The sequence below is a fragment of the Leptopilina boulardi genome, unplaced genomic scaffold (genome assembly GCF_019393585.1).
Source record: "Leptopilina boulardi isolate dan_hultmark-lab unplaced genomic scaffold, ZJU_Lbou_2.1 LbouV2_40, whole genome shotgun sequence".
In the NCBI taxonomy this organism is placed as follows: Eukaryota; Metazoa; Arthropoda; class Insecta; order Hymenoptera; family Figitidae; genus Leptopilina; species Leptopilina boulardi.
In genome coordinates, this window is record NW_026137974.1 from 705956 (window position 1) to 724169 (window position 18214).

At 21.8% G+C, this 18214-nt stretch overlaps 3 protein-coding genes across 3 annotated transcripts; all 3 read right to left on the bottom strand.

Annotated features, from left to right (window-relative positions):
* Positions 1 to 635: 635 nt before the first annotated feature.
* LOC127289241 (myb-like protein X) lies at positions 636 to 8770 on the bottom strand. Its single transcript, XM_051317054.1, has 4 exons — positions 8397 to 8770; positions 6611 to 6853; positions 5959 to 6105; positions 636 to 5814 (listed from the first exon to the last, which is right to left on the bottom strand). Exons 1-4 carry the CDS (start codon positions 8499 to 8501, stop codon positions 2362 to 2364), a joined length of 3948 nt encoding a protein of 1315 aa, XP_051173011.1. The 5' UTR covers positions 8502 to 8770; the 3' UTR covers positions 636 to 2361.
* A 1044-nt stretch (positions 8771 to 9814) lies between these two features.
* LOC127289245 (uncharacterized) lies at positions 9815 to 12051 on the bottom strand. The gene is made up of 3 exons (XM_051317059.1): positions 11697 to 12051; positions 10568 to 10866; positions 9815 to 10132 (listed from the first exon to the last, which is right to left on the bottom strand). Exons 1-3 carry the CDS (start codon positions 11766 to 11768, stop codon positions 10003 to 10005), a joined length of 501 nt encoding a protein of 166 aa, XP_051173016.1. The 5' UTR covers positions 11769 to 12051; the 3' UTR covers positions 9815 to 10002.
* A 582-nt stretch (positions 12052 to 12633) lies between these two features.
* Positions 12634 to 17685, bottom strand: LOC127289243 (TWiK family of potassium channels protein 7). Its single transcript, XM_051317057.1, has 7 exons — positions 17455 to 17685; positions 15797 to 15928; positions 15297 to 15480; positions 14104 to 14316; positions 13642 to 13791; positions 13134 to 13335; positions 12634 to 12923 (listed from the first exon to the last, which is right to left on the bottom strand). The coding sequence occupies exons 1-7, from the start codon at positions 17668 to 17670 to the stop codon at positions 12743 to 12745; spliced, it is 1278 nt and encodes a 425-aa protein (XP_051173014.1). The 5' UTR covers positions 17671 to 17685; the 3' UTR covers positions 12634 to 12742.
* Positions 17686 to 18214: the final 529 nt, after the last annotated feature.

The window sequence follows — 18214 nt, forward strand, 5'->3', positions numbered from 1 at the left end:
TATATAAATTTTTTTTTTTCAATGAAACGAAATGCAATATATTGTCAGGAAAACATTATTTATATAAACACTAAATAAAAACGAAAAAAAGTTTCTACAAAAAAATTTTCTTTTTTTTTTTTGTTTTGAATTCGAGTATTTTTCATACAACTCTTAATATGTTGCAAATATATATATATATATATATATATATATATATATATATATATATATATATTTATATATATTATAGAACAATGAAAAATTTGTAATTTTTCTTTTTTATTAAATTTAATTATTGAAAATTTATTTCAAGCAAAAGAAAAAAAAAGCTGCAAAATTAATAATTAACTATTAATTAATAAAAAAAAAAAAAACGAAAATCGATTGCACTGGTCTTTGATTTTCATTTAAAAAATATTACAAAAAAAAAGAGAGAAAAAAAAATTTGAAACAATTTACAATTTATTTCTGCAAATTTAAAATGTAGAACATTAGAAAATAATTTTCAAAAAAGAAAGTAGAAAATTAAAAATTAATATTAGTTTAAACGAATTCAAAGCCTATATTTAAAGAATTCATTTCTTGACTATATTTATATAATATTGTTTTCTTTTCTACAAAAACAGCGTACATTATAAGTCACATTACTTACATTTTTTTTTTTTTTTTTTTTTTATTACATTCAATTTTCAATATTCGTACATTATTTTGTACTGCAAAAATTACACTCAAACTATATATTTTTATTTATCTCTCTCGCTTTCTTTTCACTTTAGGGATAATTTTTTCAAAAAAAAGATTTTTGAAAATTTTTTTTCTTTTCTCATCACATTTTTTCTTTTTATCATGCATTCTATATTCAAATTATAGAAATAATGATATATACCTAATAATAATTATAATAAAAATAGTTATAATAATAATAATAATAATAATAATAATAATAATAATAATAATAATAATAATAATAATAATAACATAGGTAATAATAGTAATAATATTAATCATAATTATAATAATAATAATAACATAGATAATAATATTAATAAAAAAAAATTATTATAATATCCAAAAATTCGAGAGAGATGCGTTGATTTTTTTTTTTTTTTTTTTAGATTGCTATATACATCGAAAAATAATCGTAGGTATAAAATAAAAAAAATTGAAGATTCATTAAAAATATTAGTTAATTATCACTGAATTAATTTTAATCATTTTTTTTATTTTATTTTATTTTTTTTTTATTTCTGCACCAACAACAACAATAAAAACAAAATTCAAATCTTAAAAAGTTACTTTAATTTTACATTATGATTTAATTAAATAAATTATAAATTATAATAATTTTTTTTAGTATTAAAAATTACAAATTATAATTACTTTTAATATTAAAAATTGACATTTAATATATTATGCATTGAATTAAATTTTTTTTTACAAAATTTAATTTTTTTCTCCTTTACAAAATTATTCTTCAAAATTTAGAAATTATTTTAAATAATTTAAATTGAAAATTTTAATTATATTTTTTTCATATAAAATAACTGATTCTGAATTAATTTCCATATTAGTAATAATAATAATAATTATTATTATTATTATTATTATTATTGGAATAATTGCTTCCTTGATGATTAATTAAATTTGTAATTTTCAATAATTTTTTTTGTAATTGTAATAACAAAAATTGGTTTATAATTAATTACTAATAAACAGAACCAAAAAAAAAAAAAAAAAAACTAATCAATTCAATGGAGAAATAAATTAACTTAATAAATTTTTACATCTAATTACAATAGAACAATAATTAAATCCATAAAAGGCTTCGTTAAAATTTTATTTCATCAAAAAATTTATTATTTTCTTATAAATTATATGAAAATTACTTTAAAGTCAAAATATTTACTTTACATATATTTTAAGTTAAGAAATTATATGAAAATTATTTTAAAGTCAAAATAGTCACTTTACATATATTTTAAGTTAAGAAATAAAAAAATATTTTTGTAAATTTAATTTTAAATTTACAAATTATTATCGTTTTAATAAAACTACAATTATACTTTTACAATATATTCCTCTATATTTTTTCTTTTTCCAATTTATATAAAAACAATTATAATTTGTAATTTACCGAAACTAAAATTATAATAATATTTCAATTAAATCATTTTTTTTATGTTCGTTTTGTTTTAGATTCAACATAAATATATTTATATATATATATAGCAATCTTTCATACCTTTCATATTCTTTTTGTCACTTATTTCAAGGAAAAAAAAAAATCTCACCAATTTTTTTAAAAGGATACGATTTAAAAAAAAATATACATTGTCCAGACAATTAAAATGCAATTTTCACTCTTTTTTTTTATTTAACTCACAAATTAGTGTCTTCCGATCCATCGGTTTCCAATGATGGCATATCACTGCCATTTAATGCATCATTTGAAATATCCTCAATATTCACTTGTTGAGGATGATTGAAAAATACATTTTTCTCAATATCCTTTTGTTTTGTTGCAATATCAAAACATTCTTGTAATACTTCACTAACTGTATCAACTGCTTTTGTTTCCTCTTGATTTTCCTCTGTTATTTTATTAACATCATTATTTTCATTTTTATCATCTTCATTATGAATAATTTCAACTGGAATTTGATTGGAAATTTCCTCGAGACCATTTTGTACAACTTGTTCAATTTCCTGTGGCAATGATGTTTGTTGATCGTTAATTGTTGGATTATTAATTGTCGAAAATTCAATGATTTCACTATTATTTTCCATTTCTGTGATTTCTTCCACTTTTTTTTCTTCTTTATCATCTTGTATTGATGTCGAATGTCGTGATAATTCCTCATTTGTCGAAATAGCAGGCAATGATGATGTTTCTAAATCCTCGGCATTTAATGTTGTAATTTCAAGACTCTCTTGTGAACTTCCAGTATAGGCAACAGTAAAATCTTGACTATCGTCTTCAATTGATTTTTCAGTTTCTTCATCATCTTTTTTTGTTTTTTGTTCCTCATCGGCTATTGAACTCACTGATTCTGCAACTTCATCAATCACTTGTAATTCTTCTCTTTGCAATAATTCCTCGAGATTTTCATTTTCCTCCTGTGAATTTTCATCCTCATTAGTTTCATCATTTTTTGATTCTCTTCGTCGTTTTTGCGGTGATTCTTTTGAATCTCTTCGCAATTTACGTTTAGATGATTTATCCTTTTGCGGTGATGACAATTGATTCGACGATACAATTTTTTGTGAATTTAAAGATTCATTGTCCGTGGAATTTATCTCTTTATCTTCGGATACATTTGCAGAATCTGATAATTCTTTTTCATCTTGTATTTTTGTTTCTATATTTTCTTCGATATTTTCTGTATTTTCTACTTCTGCTGCGCTTTTCAAATTTTCTGTATTTTCCGTATTTTCCAATTCTATTTTACTTTCTTCTTTTGTCGTTTCTTTATCTTCCACTAATACCGTTTCATTATCCACTGAAGTTGCTTCTTCTTCTTCTTCTTCTTCTTTTCTTTCTTCTTCGTAATTATCCGTTGAATTATTTCTTGATTTAAGTTTCGGTGATTCAATTTTTGATTTATCATCCTTTGAAGGTGATTTATTTTTAATTGGCGATTTATTTTTCCGTGGCGAACGATTTTTCAATGGCGATTTCTCGATTGTTTCATCATCCGACAATATTGCATCGTGTGAACTGTCTTTTGATTCCCCTTTTCCTGGCGATTTTCTTTTTCCCACTCTTGGCGATAGTGATTTCATCTTCGGCGATTTTTTCTCCTCTTCTTTTTCTTCTTCGTTATTTTCCTCTGGAATTTCATCTTTTTTCTCATCTTCCTTAGGAATTTCGTGATTTATCGTCTCAATTTCAGTTTCTTCGGAATTTTGTTCCTCGGAATTGGAAATGGAACTTGGAATAATTCTTGTTTCTGGATCTTCGGTACTTGTATCAAGAATAACGAAACCATCATCAGGAACACGAATTTCAGTTTCCGATTGTTGCAAATTTTCCTGTTCTTCATTTTTCGATATTTCTTCTTGATTTTTCGTTTCTTCGATTTTTGAATTTTCTTCTATTTCTTTTTCACTAGATGAGGCAAGATTTTCTACAGAAGAATTATCGGCAATTTTTTCCTCATTCTTTATAATTTTACCACGAACTTTAGTTTTTCTTCCCTTTGTTTTTGATTTTTTTGTCGTGTCACTTTCCTTATTCTCCAATGATAATTCAATTTTATCATCCTCAGTGTTTTTATCGGAACTATTGCCTGAATCGGAATTTTTCACTTCATAATCCTCCGATTCGTCATTTTTTTGCTCTTTCATTTCGGAAATTATAATTTTTTTTTCAATCTGAACTCGATCGAGTTTAATGTCAAAATTTTTTAAATGTATTCTTTGATGTTTAAAATAATCCTCGGATAATTCAAATATTGTATTACAGGCCGCGCACGTAAGGGGTCGTTTTTCTTTTTCTTCTATTTCTTTCTCTAATTCCTCTGTTTCTTTTTCTAATTCCTCTTTTTCTATTTCTATTTCTTCTTTTTCTATTTCTATTTCCTCTTTTTCTATTTCAATTTCCTCTTCTTTTTCAATTTCCTTTTCTTTTACTATTTCAACTTCCTTAAATGGCTTTGATCGTTTAGCCATTGATTTCTTAACTTTCGGCGGACTTTTAAATTCACTAATTTTTTTAGTTCGCGTTGTTCCTCTTCGTGAACTTGCTGTTGAACTCACCGATGTTATCGAATCATTTCGTTTTCTTGCATTTCGTTTCGTTGGTAATTCAATTTCAACGGATTTTGTTGATCTTGAACGTGTACTACTTGCAATTGATTCAACAGAACTGCTACGATCTCTTTTTGTTTTTTGATTATCAATTCCTTTCTTTTGTGTTGTTTTCTCATTTGATTCCAATCTTTTGCGAATTCTCTGCGATCTTACTTCTCTTGGTTTCTCTTCTTCTTCTTCTTCGTCTTCTTCTTCTTCTTCCACTTCTTTTTTTTCTTTCTTTTCTTTTATTTCTTTCTTGAATTTTTTAGTTTCCTTTTTTTTCATTTCCTTCTTTGCCTCTTCAATTGCTTCCATTTTTTTCGATTTTATTATTTTTCTCCCTCGTTTTGTAATTTTTTCATCCTCATCACTCGATATGTCAATAATTTCTCTACGTTGTTGTTTTTTTGGTGGTAATTTATTTTGCAATCGTCTCGATGGTAAACGAACATTTGTTGTCTCTTTAATTTCGGGTAATTCTTTAAGTTGTGCCTTTGTTTTTGTACTAGATCGATTGCTGTTGCTACTACTACTACTATTATTATTATTATTATTACTACTACTGCTACTTGAACTTTCGTCATTATTTCGATTATAATTTATTTGACTTTTGTTGTCTTTATCATTTTTATCATGTTTTGTCATTCTTAATGGTTTTGGTTTACTTTTATTTGAATTATGTAAAACATCTTTAAGAAATACTTTACACGATACAATATCGGCATCATTTGAATTTCTTTTACGTTTATTGCGTTCAATTATTTTTTCTGGATCCATTGTTATCCAACATGTTTTACATACAGTTCGTCCTGTACGATGAATACGAAACATATCGACGCCTTTTTCCGTTTCCGACTGGCATTCATCGCAAAAACGATTTCGTATTTTTTTCTCCATTTTACCAGTTTCTGTTGTTTGTATCTTTCTTGAATTACGCGCCATTATACTTGAATCACTCTCCGTGTCGGAAATTGTTTGTAATCCAATTCTTGGACTTCTCACGCGTGTCGTTTTGCGACGTACAATTGTTGTTTTTGTCTGTGAAAAAAAAAAAAAAAGAAAATCAAGGTCACTGTCAAGTACGCACAAAAAAAAAGGGGGGAAATATTTGCGAAAAAATGAAATACTTTTTATTCAATTTTAAATAAATCAAAAATTGTTAAATTATTTATTAACACGAACCTTTGTTAATTTATCAACTCGAATTCCTTCGTCGATAACTTTGTGTAATTTCTCCGAAACTTCCTCGGATACAGTTTGAAGATCAAAAAGTAGATCAATCGAATAACGGCAGACTAAACAGATAAAAATGTCTGTCTCATCACTCAACTGGAACGAAAAAAATTTTCTTTTTCAGTAAAATCTTTTTGCAAAATAATGAATTAATCTGATATTTTGCAAAACAAAAAATAATAATTGAGAAAATTGAAGAAAAATAATAAAATTTGCAAATAAAAAAAAAAACAATTAATGAACGTGAAAAAAAATTACAAATATAAATAAGAAATAAAATAATAGATATTTTCCTTAAAAAAAAAAATAATAATAATTAATAACATTAAAGAATTTTCTAAATATTGATTTAAATAAAATTTCTAGGAAAATATAAAAAAAAAGAGAATAAATTTTGAAAAATTTGAATAAAATAATATCAAAAATTAAATTGCAAAAAAAAAAATTACAAATATTCAATAATAAATAAAATAATAAAAAATAGAAATAAATTAAATTAAATTATTAATAAATTAATAAAATAATTGATATTTTGTAAAAAAAAAAAGGAAGCAATAAAATTTTTTTTTCTATTTAAATTCTAGAGAAAATTAAAACTCACCTCATCAAAGAGATAATAAATTTTATCAAAAGCGTCGTTGAGTTGATTAGTTTTTTTTAAATTAAAAAAATAACCCTTTCTCGCTGCTTCCTGACAAAAGAAGCAATTCGATTTTCTTTTCTTGTAACTTTTCTCTAACTCTTTACGTGAATCTTTATATTTATGTACAAAATCGTAACATTTATCAACCTCGTATGCGCATTTATGGCAAATCTTGGTCGATAGAGCATCGTCCTTAGAAGCCTGTTAAATAAATAAAAATTTATCAAAATTTATTTTTTCATTATTATTATTATTATTAATTAAATAATTTTTTAGGCTCAAAATAATTGAAAAAATAAAAAGAAATTCACTAAAACTATTAATTAACAACTAAAATAAATAATTCTTTAAACATTAAATTAATAATATATTAATAATAATATATCAAAATTTTTAATAATAATAATAATTATAATAATAATTATAATAATAATTAAATAAAAAATTAGTATTGCAATTACTATTTAGAAAATTATTAAAAGTTAATTCATTTAGTAAAATTAATTTATAAAAAAAAGAAATAAATAATAAAACTTTACGATCGATAATAATGAAAAATTAAAAAATTAAATTCAATATTTTACAATAATAAATTATTTGCTTGCAATTTTTTTCCGTCATTTTTCCCTCGATAAATATGGAGAAAGAAAGAAAGACGGAAAACTACTTTTCTTTTTTTTTTCCTACAAAAACAAAACACAAATCGCACTGTACAATTCTAAGTTTTCGTTAATTAAAAAACAACAACCGAAAAAAAAACACAATTTAAAAAAGAATACAAATAGCGTTTATTTGCAAAAAAAAAAAAAAAAGGCAAAATTCTATCCACCAGGTAATAATAAATGTATGCGCTTTATGTTGAGAATCTTTCCGCAAACAACGAAGCGTCACAAAAATTGAGCAGAAAAAAAAAAAAAAAATTCGCAAATTATATATATGAATAAAATTCTTATTTTCTAAAAAATATCATTTAACTTTTTGCAATTACATTCACTCAACACTTTCACAAATAATTCTTAAATGAGAATATTTTTTATATATAATCAAAATGAGGTTTTTCCATCACGAAAATACTGGAAGATTCAATGAGGACATGTTTAATAATCGACATAACCTCCATTTTCATTCCGCGCAAATGCAAAATTTTATAAAATTACTATACACAATGAAAATATCATAAAATTGTTATTTTTCCGTATATAAATCATGCAAATTAAAAAAAAAAAAAAAATTTGCAAAATTAAAAAGTAATCATAACCTTAATAGCTCTCCTCACTGGATGGATACAAAACAAACAAGTAGGGTTGAAGTGGGGGGGGAGGAGAGGAGAGAAATTATTTATTATGGAGAAAAAAAATTTGCGACTCGTTCACGTGATGAAAAACTACAATAAAAACGATTACAAAATCCACACATATACACGAGAACAATAAACTGAATTTATCACAAACCCCGTTTATAGATCAAACTTGGTAAGCTCAAATGAAAAAAAGAAAAAACGATAAAAGCCACACGGTTCATTTTATCGTTAATATCGGCGGGTACGTTCAACTTTTAGCCACTAGATGCAGTTTTAGTTTTACTATAGTGAAAAAAAGAAGGTCCGAACCGCCCGGACTAGAAATAACATAACCTAAAAAATTTTCTTGCAAATACGCATAAATACATCATGCAAATTTCACCTCTACTACTATATAATAATTATCTCGCTTATAGTAAATAAATAAATTTTTTTCTCAATTACCTTTAATGATAAGCATGTTTCAATTTTGTTGAAAAAGGTTTTGTCCTCCGATATGTCGAGGAAAATTCCTTCGTCACTGGCACACAGGAAACAAATATTTGGCATTCCTGCTATCAATAAATGTGTGAAAATGAAAAAATAAGTCCGCAAATTAAAATGTTAATGCGGATTAACATTTATCATTTACTTTTTGCATTGAAATGAAATTATAAATAGGTTTTTTTTCTTTTTTGAAAGAAAAAAAAACCAGCACAACACGAGAAAATAAAAAAACACTGACAAAATGCTAAATTTAGGGGGAAGCGTTTTTTTTTTTTTGGTAAAAATTGTATAATAATTTGGCGGCAACACAACAGTGCCCCTACGACGGACACACAGGAACTTGGAATTACTTACCCCGGAAGCCACGTCACAAATGACGTCACCATTTTGGAAAATATATCGACTTTCAATTATCGAACATTTGGCGCCAAATTCAAATCAAATTTTAAAATTTTTATGTGAATAATTAATAATAAAAATTACAGATTCAGAGAAAAATAATTGGATAAAAAATTTAATTATTTATATTAAAATTAATTAAATTGAAATTAATAACAAATTTCTATGTTAATTAATTAATTTTTTTTAACATTAAATTATGCTTTATTTAATTCTAATAAAGTCTACAACTGTTTAAATAAAAAGTTTTGTTTTTTTTTAAAAAGAAATTTTTCAATTTCAAAATACACTTAAAATAAAGAATCATAAATTTTCAATATATGAAAAAAAAATTTTTTTTGGGAAATTTAAATTCACATTTTGAAAATATGAAACAACTTTCAAATAAAAAATTGACACATTATATTTTTTTAATGTAATATTTAAAATATATTCATAAAAATTTTCATTAAAAAAAAATAATTTTATCATTTTTGAGAAGTCGAATTAAATTTTAAATTTTTTAATTATTTAATTCAAAGAAAATTAAATTAAATTAAAATATAAATTTGATAATTTAGATAATTATAATTTTTGCTGACAATTTTTTTTTGGAATTAATTAATTTTAATAATTTAAAATATTTAAATTATAGAAATATTTTTTTAATACAGTTTTTTGAATTTCCAAACATTTTAAAAATAAATAAAAATTTAGAATTATTTTCAAAAATAGGATTTCTAATTTTATAAAAAATTACCTAATATAAATAGAATAACAATAATAATTTAACTATAATATTTTTTTTTCTAAATTTGAAAGAATAATTTCAAATATAATTGAAATTAAAATTGATGGAAAAAAAAAGTTTCAAAATCGATAAAGTTTTAATTACAAAAAAAAAAAAAACTTTTTTCTATTGTTTCAGATGATAATTTTTATGAAACTAAGAATTTTTTTTTTAAAGGAAAAAATATACCTATACATCTCGTGAGATATTAAAAAAAAGTTAGTTTTTTTTTATATACTGAGAATTGAATTCAATTTTGAAAATAAATTCAAAATTGAATTAATTTTTTTCCACAGAAGTCGAAAAAAATATTTTCGAAATTTTTACAAAATTTTTTTTTTCCACATTCTATACACAAAAAATATATAATGTCTAAAAAATAAAAAGGGAATATATTTAACTTTTGGATTTGACTATTTTTTGAATTTCATCTTTTTCATCGCTCGTTATTGATATTTGATTAATGACATTTGAAATTCTCCAAATAATATTCTCGCACCATTCTTTCGTCGTTAAATACGTCAGTCTGAAAGAAATTATAATTTTTTTTATTTATTAATTAAGAGATTAAATTTTTAATTTTAATCAAACTTATAAAATAAGTAAATTTATTATAAATGATAATAAAAATAATAATAATAATAATAATTAACAATAAATAATAAGAATTAATAAATAAATAAATAAATTAATAATAAATATTAATAAATAATAAATATAATAAAACCGTAATTGTTACTGTAAATAAATATATGAAAAATTATTTTTAAAAATTTAATTTAAATAAAACAAATTTTTAAAAATTAATAAAAAATATTAATCAGCAAAAAAATTAGTTACTTTTTTTTCTGAATTAATTGATTAGTAAAATAAAAAATTTCATAAAATATTTGAAAAAAAATTAATACAATTAGAAATTTTTTTTTTAATATATGAAATGTAAAAATTTGCATTTACATACCTGAAATTATTTTTGAGATTTTCAATAAATTCATTTGATGAAAAATCTATTGATGGCAATTTTTCAATGCTACTTCCTATTATTTCTGTTCCTTTGCCAATATTTTTTTCAGTTTCATCAAGTATATTTGTAATTGTTTGATTTGATTGCTTAACTGTTGTATAAGCATTGCAAAATGTCGATGTTATACTTTCAATAATAGGAAGTTGTTGAAAGAAATTTTTACTCTCTCCCTTAGTTGTGAGGGCGACAATTTTTCTTTTTGTCGGACTTTCGCATTTCGTCATAATACTCGCTTGCTGTAAATTCGAATAATATTATTTATAATAATTTATTTATTTATAAACAATAAAAATGAAATTTTTTATTTCAAAATAAACTCTTTTGATTTTGAAAAAAAAATTTTTTTTTTTTTATTAAAATTGCATATTAATTTAAGTATAAAAAAAAATACAATTTACATTGTAAAAATAAAATTGTTTTTTAATAACAATACTAGTTAAAGAGAAAAATTAAACAATAATTCGGTAAAATAACCTAAAAGAAAATCGTTTCTTTCGTAGAGATTACAAAAATTAAAATTTTTAATTGTTGAAAAATGTTAAAAACGTTAATTTTAGGGCAAAATTAATTTTTAAAAACAAAAATATAAAAATTATTTTCATTGTATTAGTGATAAACATAAAAAAAGAAAAAAGAAAAATCTATTTCTACTGTAGGAAATTTTTTGAACACCCTGTATAAACAAATTTGTCTCGAAAAATCAAACAAAAATCAATTTTCCATCAATTTTGTTTAATTTATTTTTTCCTTTAAATCATATTTTTTTCCAAAGGGTTCTAAAAATGGAATTCACGTCCCTGATAGAAAAATATATGGATGAGATCATTATTTTCTTATGTATATATGAAATAAAATATTTTCAAATATTTCCCAAAAATTTTTTGACATAAAATTTAAATTTGCAAATAAACAAATTTCATTAAAATTTTCATATATATTTTCCATTTTTCCCTTTTGGAATTTTTTTTCATGGTCAATTAGTAAAAAAAAATAATGTGAATTGAATCTCTAAAAAGGGTTAATTCTAAAAATATCATGTGTGTATTTATATGAAAAATATACAAACTCTGTAGGCAATTTTAGCGATGCCAGACGGTCGTTCTTTTGTTATTGTCACTTCTTTTTTTAATTCTTCCATTATTATTTAAATTTTTTGTTGTCTATTTTATTATTAGGAAAAAATTGTTTTCCTCTTCTTTTTTTTTCAAAGTAGAATAATCACTATTGCGAGTAGACAAGATCGATAAAAGCAACGACGATGCGACTTTTCGCTCGTCACACCAGAAGAGAGAGAGAATAACTAAAGTTAAATCATTTCAGAAACATGCGCGTTAAGTTTGTGTCAATTTTATGTATAAAACATTACTTTTTTTCTCCAATAAAAAGAATTGTTTATTTTTTTTTTATAAATTAGTTTAAAAAAATTATCTATTTTTGAAAATAGAATTAATAAATATATATATATTTTTTTTCATTTCTTCTTCGATATATTTTATTTCCTTTTGAGTTTTTTTACTCTTTCGTTGCTTTTTTAAATTTCAGTTGGTTTTCAATATTTTTGTTTTCTTTTCATAACTTTTCTTCTTTTTACTTTAATTCCTTTTGTTTTTCAATTTTTTTAATTTTTAATTATTCTCGTTCTTCAAATTTTCCTCTCGTTTTTCATAAATAATTGATTATTATAATTTTCATGATTGTTTTTCTTTTTTTAATGTTTATCTCACTAATTTCATTATTTTATGTTCAAATTAATTTTTCTATTTAATTTGAATCTCCATTTTTTGCAAATAATTGTCATTTTTAAATCGATATTTTACGATTGTTGAAAATTTTAATCGAAAACTATTTTTTTTTTTTTTAGCAAAAAAGGCAAAAAACTATTTAAAATAAAACTTTTCCGTTTCGAAAATAATAACAAAATTAAAAAATAAATAATGAAAAAATCAATTTTCTAAAATGGAAAATTATTTCGTGACTAAAAAATAAAAATTGCAAACAAAATGAATAATTAAAAAATTATTAAATTCTTTATATATGAAAAATAGAAATATCAATAAATAATAAATAAAATAATGCAATTATTTGCATTTTGGGAGAACACAAAAGAATTGTCTAAACACTCGATTCATAAATGACAATTTGCATAATGGGATTATTTTGCGATGAAGGCGAAGCATTTGCAATATCCCAAAGAATATCCTCGACTGCTTTTTCCCATTCTTGTTCTTTTGAATTTTCCACATCAGTTCCACTACGTTTTAAACGTGGCATCGATATTATTGTAAGTGCCCTTCTGAAAAAATCAATTTTCAAAAATAAATTTCACTAATTTCTTTAAATTTTCCATTTTTTTTTTCAATTGTTAAGAAAAGAAAAATTATTGTAAGTCCGTTTTTTTTTTTAATTTTTAAATGAATAAAGATAAAAATTAGTAAAAAAAAAAAAATTTAGGGAAATTAATATGATGAAAACTATTTAAAATTAAAACAAATTTCAATAAAACCTGAGATCAGATTGAAAAGCCGACATATCACCACCGGCGTGTTCTCCAATTTTCTTCAATGTTTCCGTTAATGGTCCACTCAGAGCTTGTAATCTCCTCCACGAATGGGCATATTGTCGTCTAACTAATTCAATTATTGTCCCAGTCAATGCAAGACCAACCAAAATATACAAAGTACAAAGTAACATATACTTTGGTTTCTCTGAAATTAATTTTTTTTACGCCGCTTTTATTGATTTTAAAATAGTAAAGAAAATTTAACAAAAATACAAAATAAATTTGATAAATACTAAATAAATTTACAAAAACTAATAAATATAAAAACTATAAATAATATTTATAAAAAAAAAATGACAAAATACTAAAAAAAAAAGAAAATACAAAAATTACTAAAAAATTATGTGAAAAAATTTACTCAAGTAGATACTAAACGAATAACAAAGCGTAAAATTTCTTAAAAATTGGAAGCTGTTTTTTTAAATTATACTTTTTCTTGTTTGATATTTACTTGGTACCAAATCGCCAAATCCAATTGTCGTCATTGTCACAAAACAAAAGTAAAAGCCCTCGAAAAAGCCCCAATCTTCTTCCCATAACATAAACATTCCGGCGCCACACGCCAAATATAAAAATAACAAAACGACCGCTGCAAAAGCTCCTGAAAATAATTATAAAGTAAATTAATTTTGAAATAATAGAAATATTAAATTTTAAAGCAAAAAATATAATTTTTACTAAAATTAACATTAATAATAATCTTTTTTATAACAAATAAAAATTGTGAATTAGAAAATTAATAAGAAATTTTAATTAGTAAAATTGAGTATTGTATTTTCATTATTTACAATTATTAATTATCTAAGTTTCTTAAATAAATAAATATTCATTTATATAATTTATTTATATTGTTAATTGCAAAAAATTTATCGTCATTTTTTTTCGAATATACAAAAAAAAAAAAAATACAAACCCAATGAACGTCTTCCTGCCATATTATTAGGCATACAAGAATTAATTCTTTCAGGTAAATTTGATCTAATTTTGTGAGCAATTTCACTGACACCTTCAGCAAAAAGTTTACCCCAATCAGCTATTACTGTCAATGTTAATGGAATTCCAACCAATGCAAATAGAATGCAAAATATTCTTCCCCAATCTGTGGCAGGAACAATGTTTCCATATCCTGTAAATTAATATTAATTAATATCAAATTCATATTGATAATAGAAATTAAATAAAAAAATTATTTTTCCACTTTATATTGTAAAAGTTATTTAAAAAAAGGGCAATAAACATTTATTTCTTTTTTTTTTTTTTACATCTATTCAAAGGTATAGGGCAGAAGCTTTTCAAAAGAAATTCCACTTGTTCTGCATATTTTCGCGAGAGGAAAAAAGAAAGTCGTTGTCGAGAAAAACCGAGGGATGAAAGAAATAGATAACAATTTCAAAAGGAAATATTTTGCAACAGACATGAATTCAACGTTTGTAAAAATTTTATTCTTCCCCTTTTTCCTTTCGAGATATCTATATATAATAAAAAAAAAAGATAAACATCTCGAGTTTGATATAAAAAAAAAAGAAAAAATAATAACGGCGTGTTGCGTAATAAGTTGCATCATCTATCCCTTACAGATAAATATTTTGCTCTCAATTTTTTTTTTCATTATAAAACAAAACCAAAAAATTCGCCTTAAAATACCAATTAACGTTTTATGTAAGAAAATTTTTTTCCTCTTTTATCAAATTATTTCACTGTTCATAAAAATGAATGTTGAATTTAAAATTAATAAAATTCCATTTAATAATGTAATTAATATTTAAGTTCAGAAAAAATTTTTATTTTCTATAAAATATTGAATGTGAAAAATTAATAAATTAATTTGTATTTCTATTTTTTAATTAAAAGACGTCTTTATAAGTGAATTTTATTAAAACAAAAATTATCTAATTGAACATTTTCAATTTGTTTTGAATTACATACTGAAATTTTTTAAAAATTATTCTGTTTTTTTTTTATTTTACTGAGAAAAACTGTAAAAACTTGAAAAAATTTTTTTTTTATTTCGTTTATTCCGAAAAAATTGCAAAATAATTTGATTTCTTTTAGCAAAAAAAAAAAAAAAAATTGAGAAAAAAAAACAAAAAAATTTTCATTATTTACCAATGGTAGTCAGAACAGTGCTGGCAAAAAAAACCGCTTGCAAAACACTCCATCGGTCCGTTTTCATTGGCGGTTTTTTATCATTATTCTCCGGATCATTAATTTCATAAACTAAATTTATAAAAAGTCCATCTTGAACTGCATTTTGAACAGCGGATTCATAATCTTTTAATTTATAATCCACCTGTAAATCATTATTTAGTAATTAAAATTAATTATTATTTATAATTATAATAAAATAATAAATTTATAATAATAAATTATAGTAAATATATATATATTAATTTTTCGACAATAACAAAACGAAAAAATAATACAATAAACTTCAATTAAAAAATAATAACAAAATAATTTAATAATAATGAATTAAATAACAAATTGAATTTATCAAATAATGTAAAAAAAATATATTTTCATCTTGAAATAAAGAAAAAAAAAAAAAAATGAAAATTCTGGAAAATTTGGATTTCTTTTTTTACTGTAAAATTTTCTTTACTTACCAAAGTTGCGAAATTTATAACATCCGTGCTATTAACGACAGAATTAATAAATTGAAATCTTTGTACAATTAAATGATCCCTCAGTCTTGTTAATCGATCTAATTCCGCTGGAAGTTCAATAGCACGAAAAACCTGTGAATAATAAATTAGAAAATTAAAATTGAAGTAATTTTACAAATGATATTAATTAGTTTACATAATTAAAATAATTAACTTAATTCATTAAAATTTTAAATTTATTTTCCAATAGCAAATAATTTTTTTTTTTTAATTTTTTAATTCAAAGTACAATTATTGATTATAATTTAATAAATTTTTATTATTTATAAATATTTAATTTATAATTATTTTTATTTCGTAAATTTTTTTTATTAATAATATATATTTTATTATAAACAAATAATAAATTTCAATTTTCTGAAAATTTTCTTTTTATTTCAAGAAAAAAAATAATAATTTTACTTTCCATTTATGAATAAAAAATTTAGATATTCAAACTATTTGTAGAAAAAAAAAAAATAGTTTTCATACACTAAAATGAAATGAGTTTTGTAAAGTAAGAGATGAGGAAAAACGTTTTAGTATAAAAATAGCTGTCGATCATTGGCTCGGAATTCATTGGACTCAAAAATGAATATTACGAACATAAAAAAAAAAAAACAATAAACCTCACACTATACAAAATTATTATCTATTATAACGGAGAGGAAATAAAATTAAATATCTAAAAGCAACAATATTTAAAATAATAAAATTGTCAAAAAAGAAAAAAAAATTTGCTCTCAATAAATTGAATATAATAAAATTATTAAATTTTTACTATTTCGCCCCGATTAATTGTCATATTAATTAAATTGCTTAATAGAAATTAAATTAAAATTTTATTTTTCAAAATTTTCTTAGACACTAAAAGGCGAAAATAAAAATAAAAATAAATTTAAAAAAAGAATAAAAATAAAATAAATAAATAAAAATTTACTGAAAAAAAAATAATAAATAGAAAGCAAAATAAATAATTTACTAAAATTAATTAATAAAATTTGCGTTTATTATAATTACAATAAATAATAATAATAATAATAATATATTAATAATAAAAATAAGAATAATAATAATTATATTATAAGAATTTTAATAATATAAAATATAAAATGATATAAAATAATAAAAAATAATATAATAATAATAATAATATAATAAAAAGAAATAAAATAAAAATAATAATATCCAGTAACGAATAAATAAAAAAAAATCGAATCTTCCTCTCTAGAGAGACAATAAAAACCAAATGGAAATTATAAACAATTCATCACATCAAAGTGATAAAAAAAAATCATTTCACAAAAATATTCATAGAGATGAAATTCACGTAGGTCATAATATTTATTGCAAAAGATCGTTAAGCGTTTTTCGTATAAATATTAATGTTCTCATCTGCGAAATTTCGAAGGTGAATATTGTGTAATTTCACCTTGTAAAATGCGTGTTATAAAAAATTTAGAAGTAAATTGTTTCATTTTTATTAAAATTTAAAAAGAAATTAAATTAAAAATAAAATTTCTATTTATATATATATATACAAAGGGGGGGATAAAAATAATTTCTTTTTAGGTTTTTTTTTTTTTTAAGGCCAAGAGAAGAGAGAGGAAAGTACGTACCAAACCACCTGATGCTGTATACAACATTAAAGCAATTAAAAGACCAACGTGACTGATAATTTTTTTTAACTTTTTAAAAGTTTCTTTACCCGTAATTTTTACGGAATCTTTTTTATAATTACGATGATTTTCAATTTCCTCATTATTTTCATCACACGTATCATTATTCACTTCATTATAATCACAATTAATATCAATTTTTTCACTAAATGACATATTGGCTTATTAATAATTTAATTAAATTTTAATTTCATTATTTTAACGTACGTTTGTTTTTATATTATTAAGACGACGACGAATAATAATTTCTTTAAAAATTATATTATTCACTTTTTAAATTATATTATTAATTTACATTATTATTATTATTCACTTCATTTATTTAAAAAAAAAATCATTAATTTTTTCACTTAAAATTTATAATGTGGGGGAAAAAAAAAATTTATTTCTGACTATATATATATCAGAATAATTTTTTTTTGTAATTTAAAAAAAATTCTTTTAATAGTGCCAAAATAAATAATTTTCAGCTTCTATAATTAATATTGATGATTTAATACATTACATGTTAGAAAATAATTTAATTTAAATTTTCAAGAGTCAAATTTTTCGCGATGTTAAACAAAAAAAAAAAAAGACATATTTTTGGAGAGGGAGAAAAAAAATGAGGATAAAAGAGAAATATTGAATTTCTTTTAATATAAATAATAATCTCTACGTTTCATGTATGGTTGGAAAACGAAAGATTCTAAATGACTGA

Excerpts from the sequence above, each read along its gene's own strand:
- LOC127289241 (XM_051317054.1), bottom strand. The coding sequence starts at position 8,501 with ATGCCAAATATTTGTTTCCTGTGTGCCAGTGACGAAGGAATTTTCCTC. Across the intron at positions 6,854-8,396 it reads AAACATGCTTATCATTAAAG|GCTTCTAAGGACGATGCTCT; the intron begins GTAATTGAGAAA and ends TTTATTTAACAG. Across the intron at positions 5,815-5,958 it reads GAGTTGATAAATTAACAAAG|ACAAAAACAACAATTGTACG; the intron begins GTTCGTGTTAAT and ends TTTTTTTCACAG.
- LOC127289245 (XM_051317059.1), bottom strand. The coding sequence starts at position 11,768 with ATGGAAGAATTAAAAAAAGAAGTGACAATAACAAAAGAACGACCGTCT. Across the intron at positions 10,867-11,696 it reads TCGCTAAAATTGCCTACAGA|CAAGCGAGTATTATGACGAA; the intron begins GTTTGTATATTT and ends TCGAATTTACAG. Across the intron at positions 10,133-10,567 it reads AATCTCAAAAATAATTTCAG|ACTGACGTATTTAACGACGA; the intron begins GTATGTAAATGC and ends AATTTCTTTCAG.
- LOC127289243 (XM_051317057.1), bottom strand. The coding sequence starts at position 17,670 with ATGTCATTTAGTGAAAAAATTGATATTAATTGTGATTATAATGAAGTG. Across the intron at positions 15,929-17,454 it reads ATACAGCATCAGGTGGTTTG|GTTTTTCGTGCTATTGAACT; the intron begins GTACGTACTTTC and ends TATTATTCACAG. Across the intron at positions 13,792-14,103 it reads GGCAGGAAGACGTTCATTGG|GAGCTTTTGCAGCGGTCGTT; the intron begins GTTTGTATTTTT and ends AATTATTTTCAG.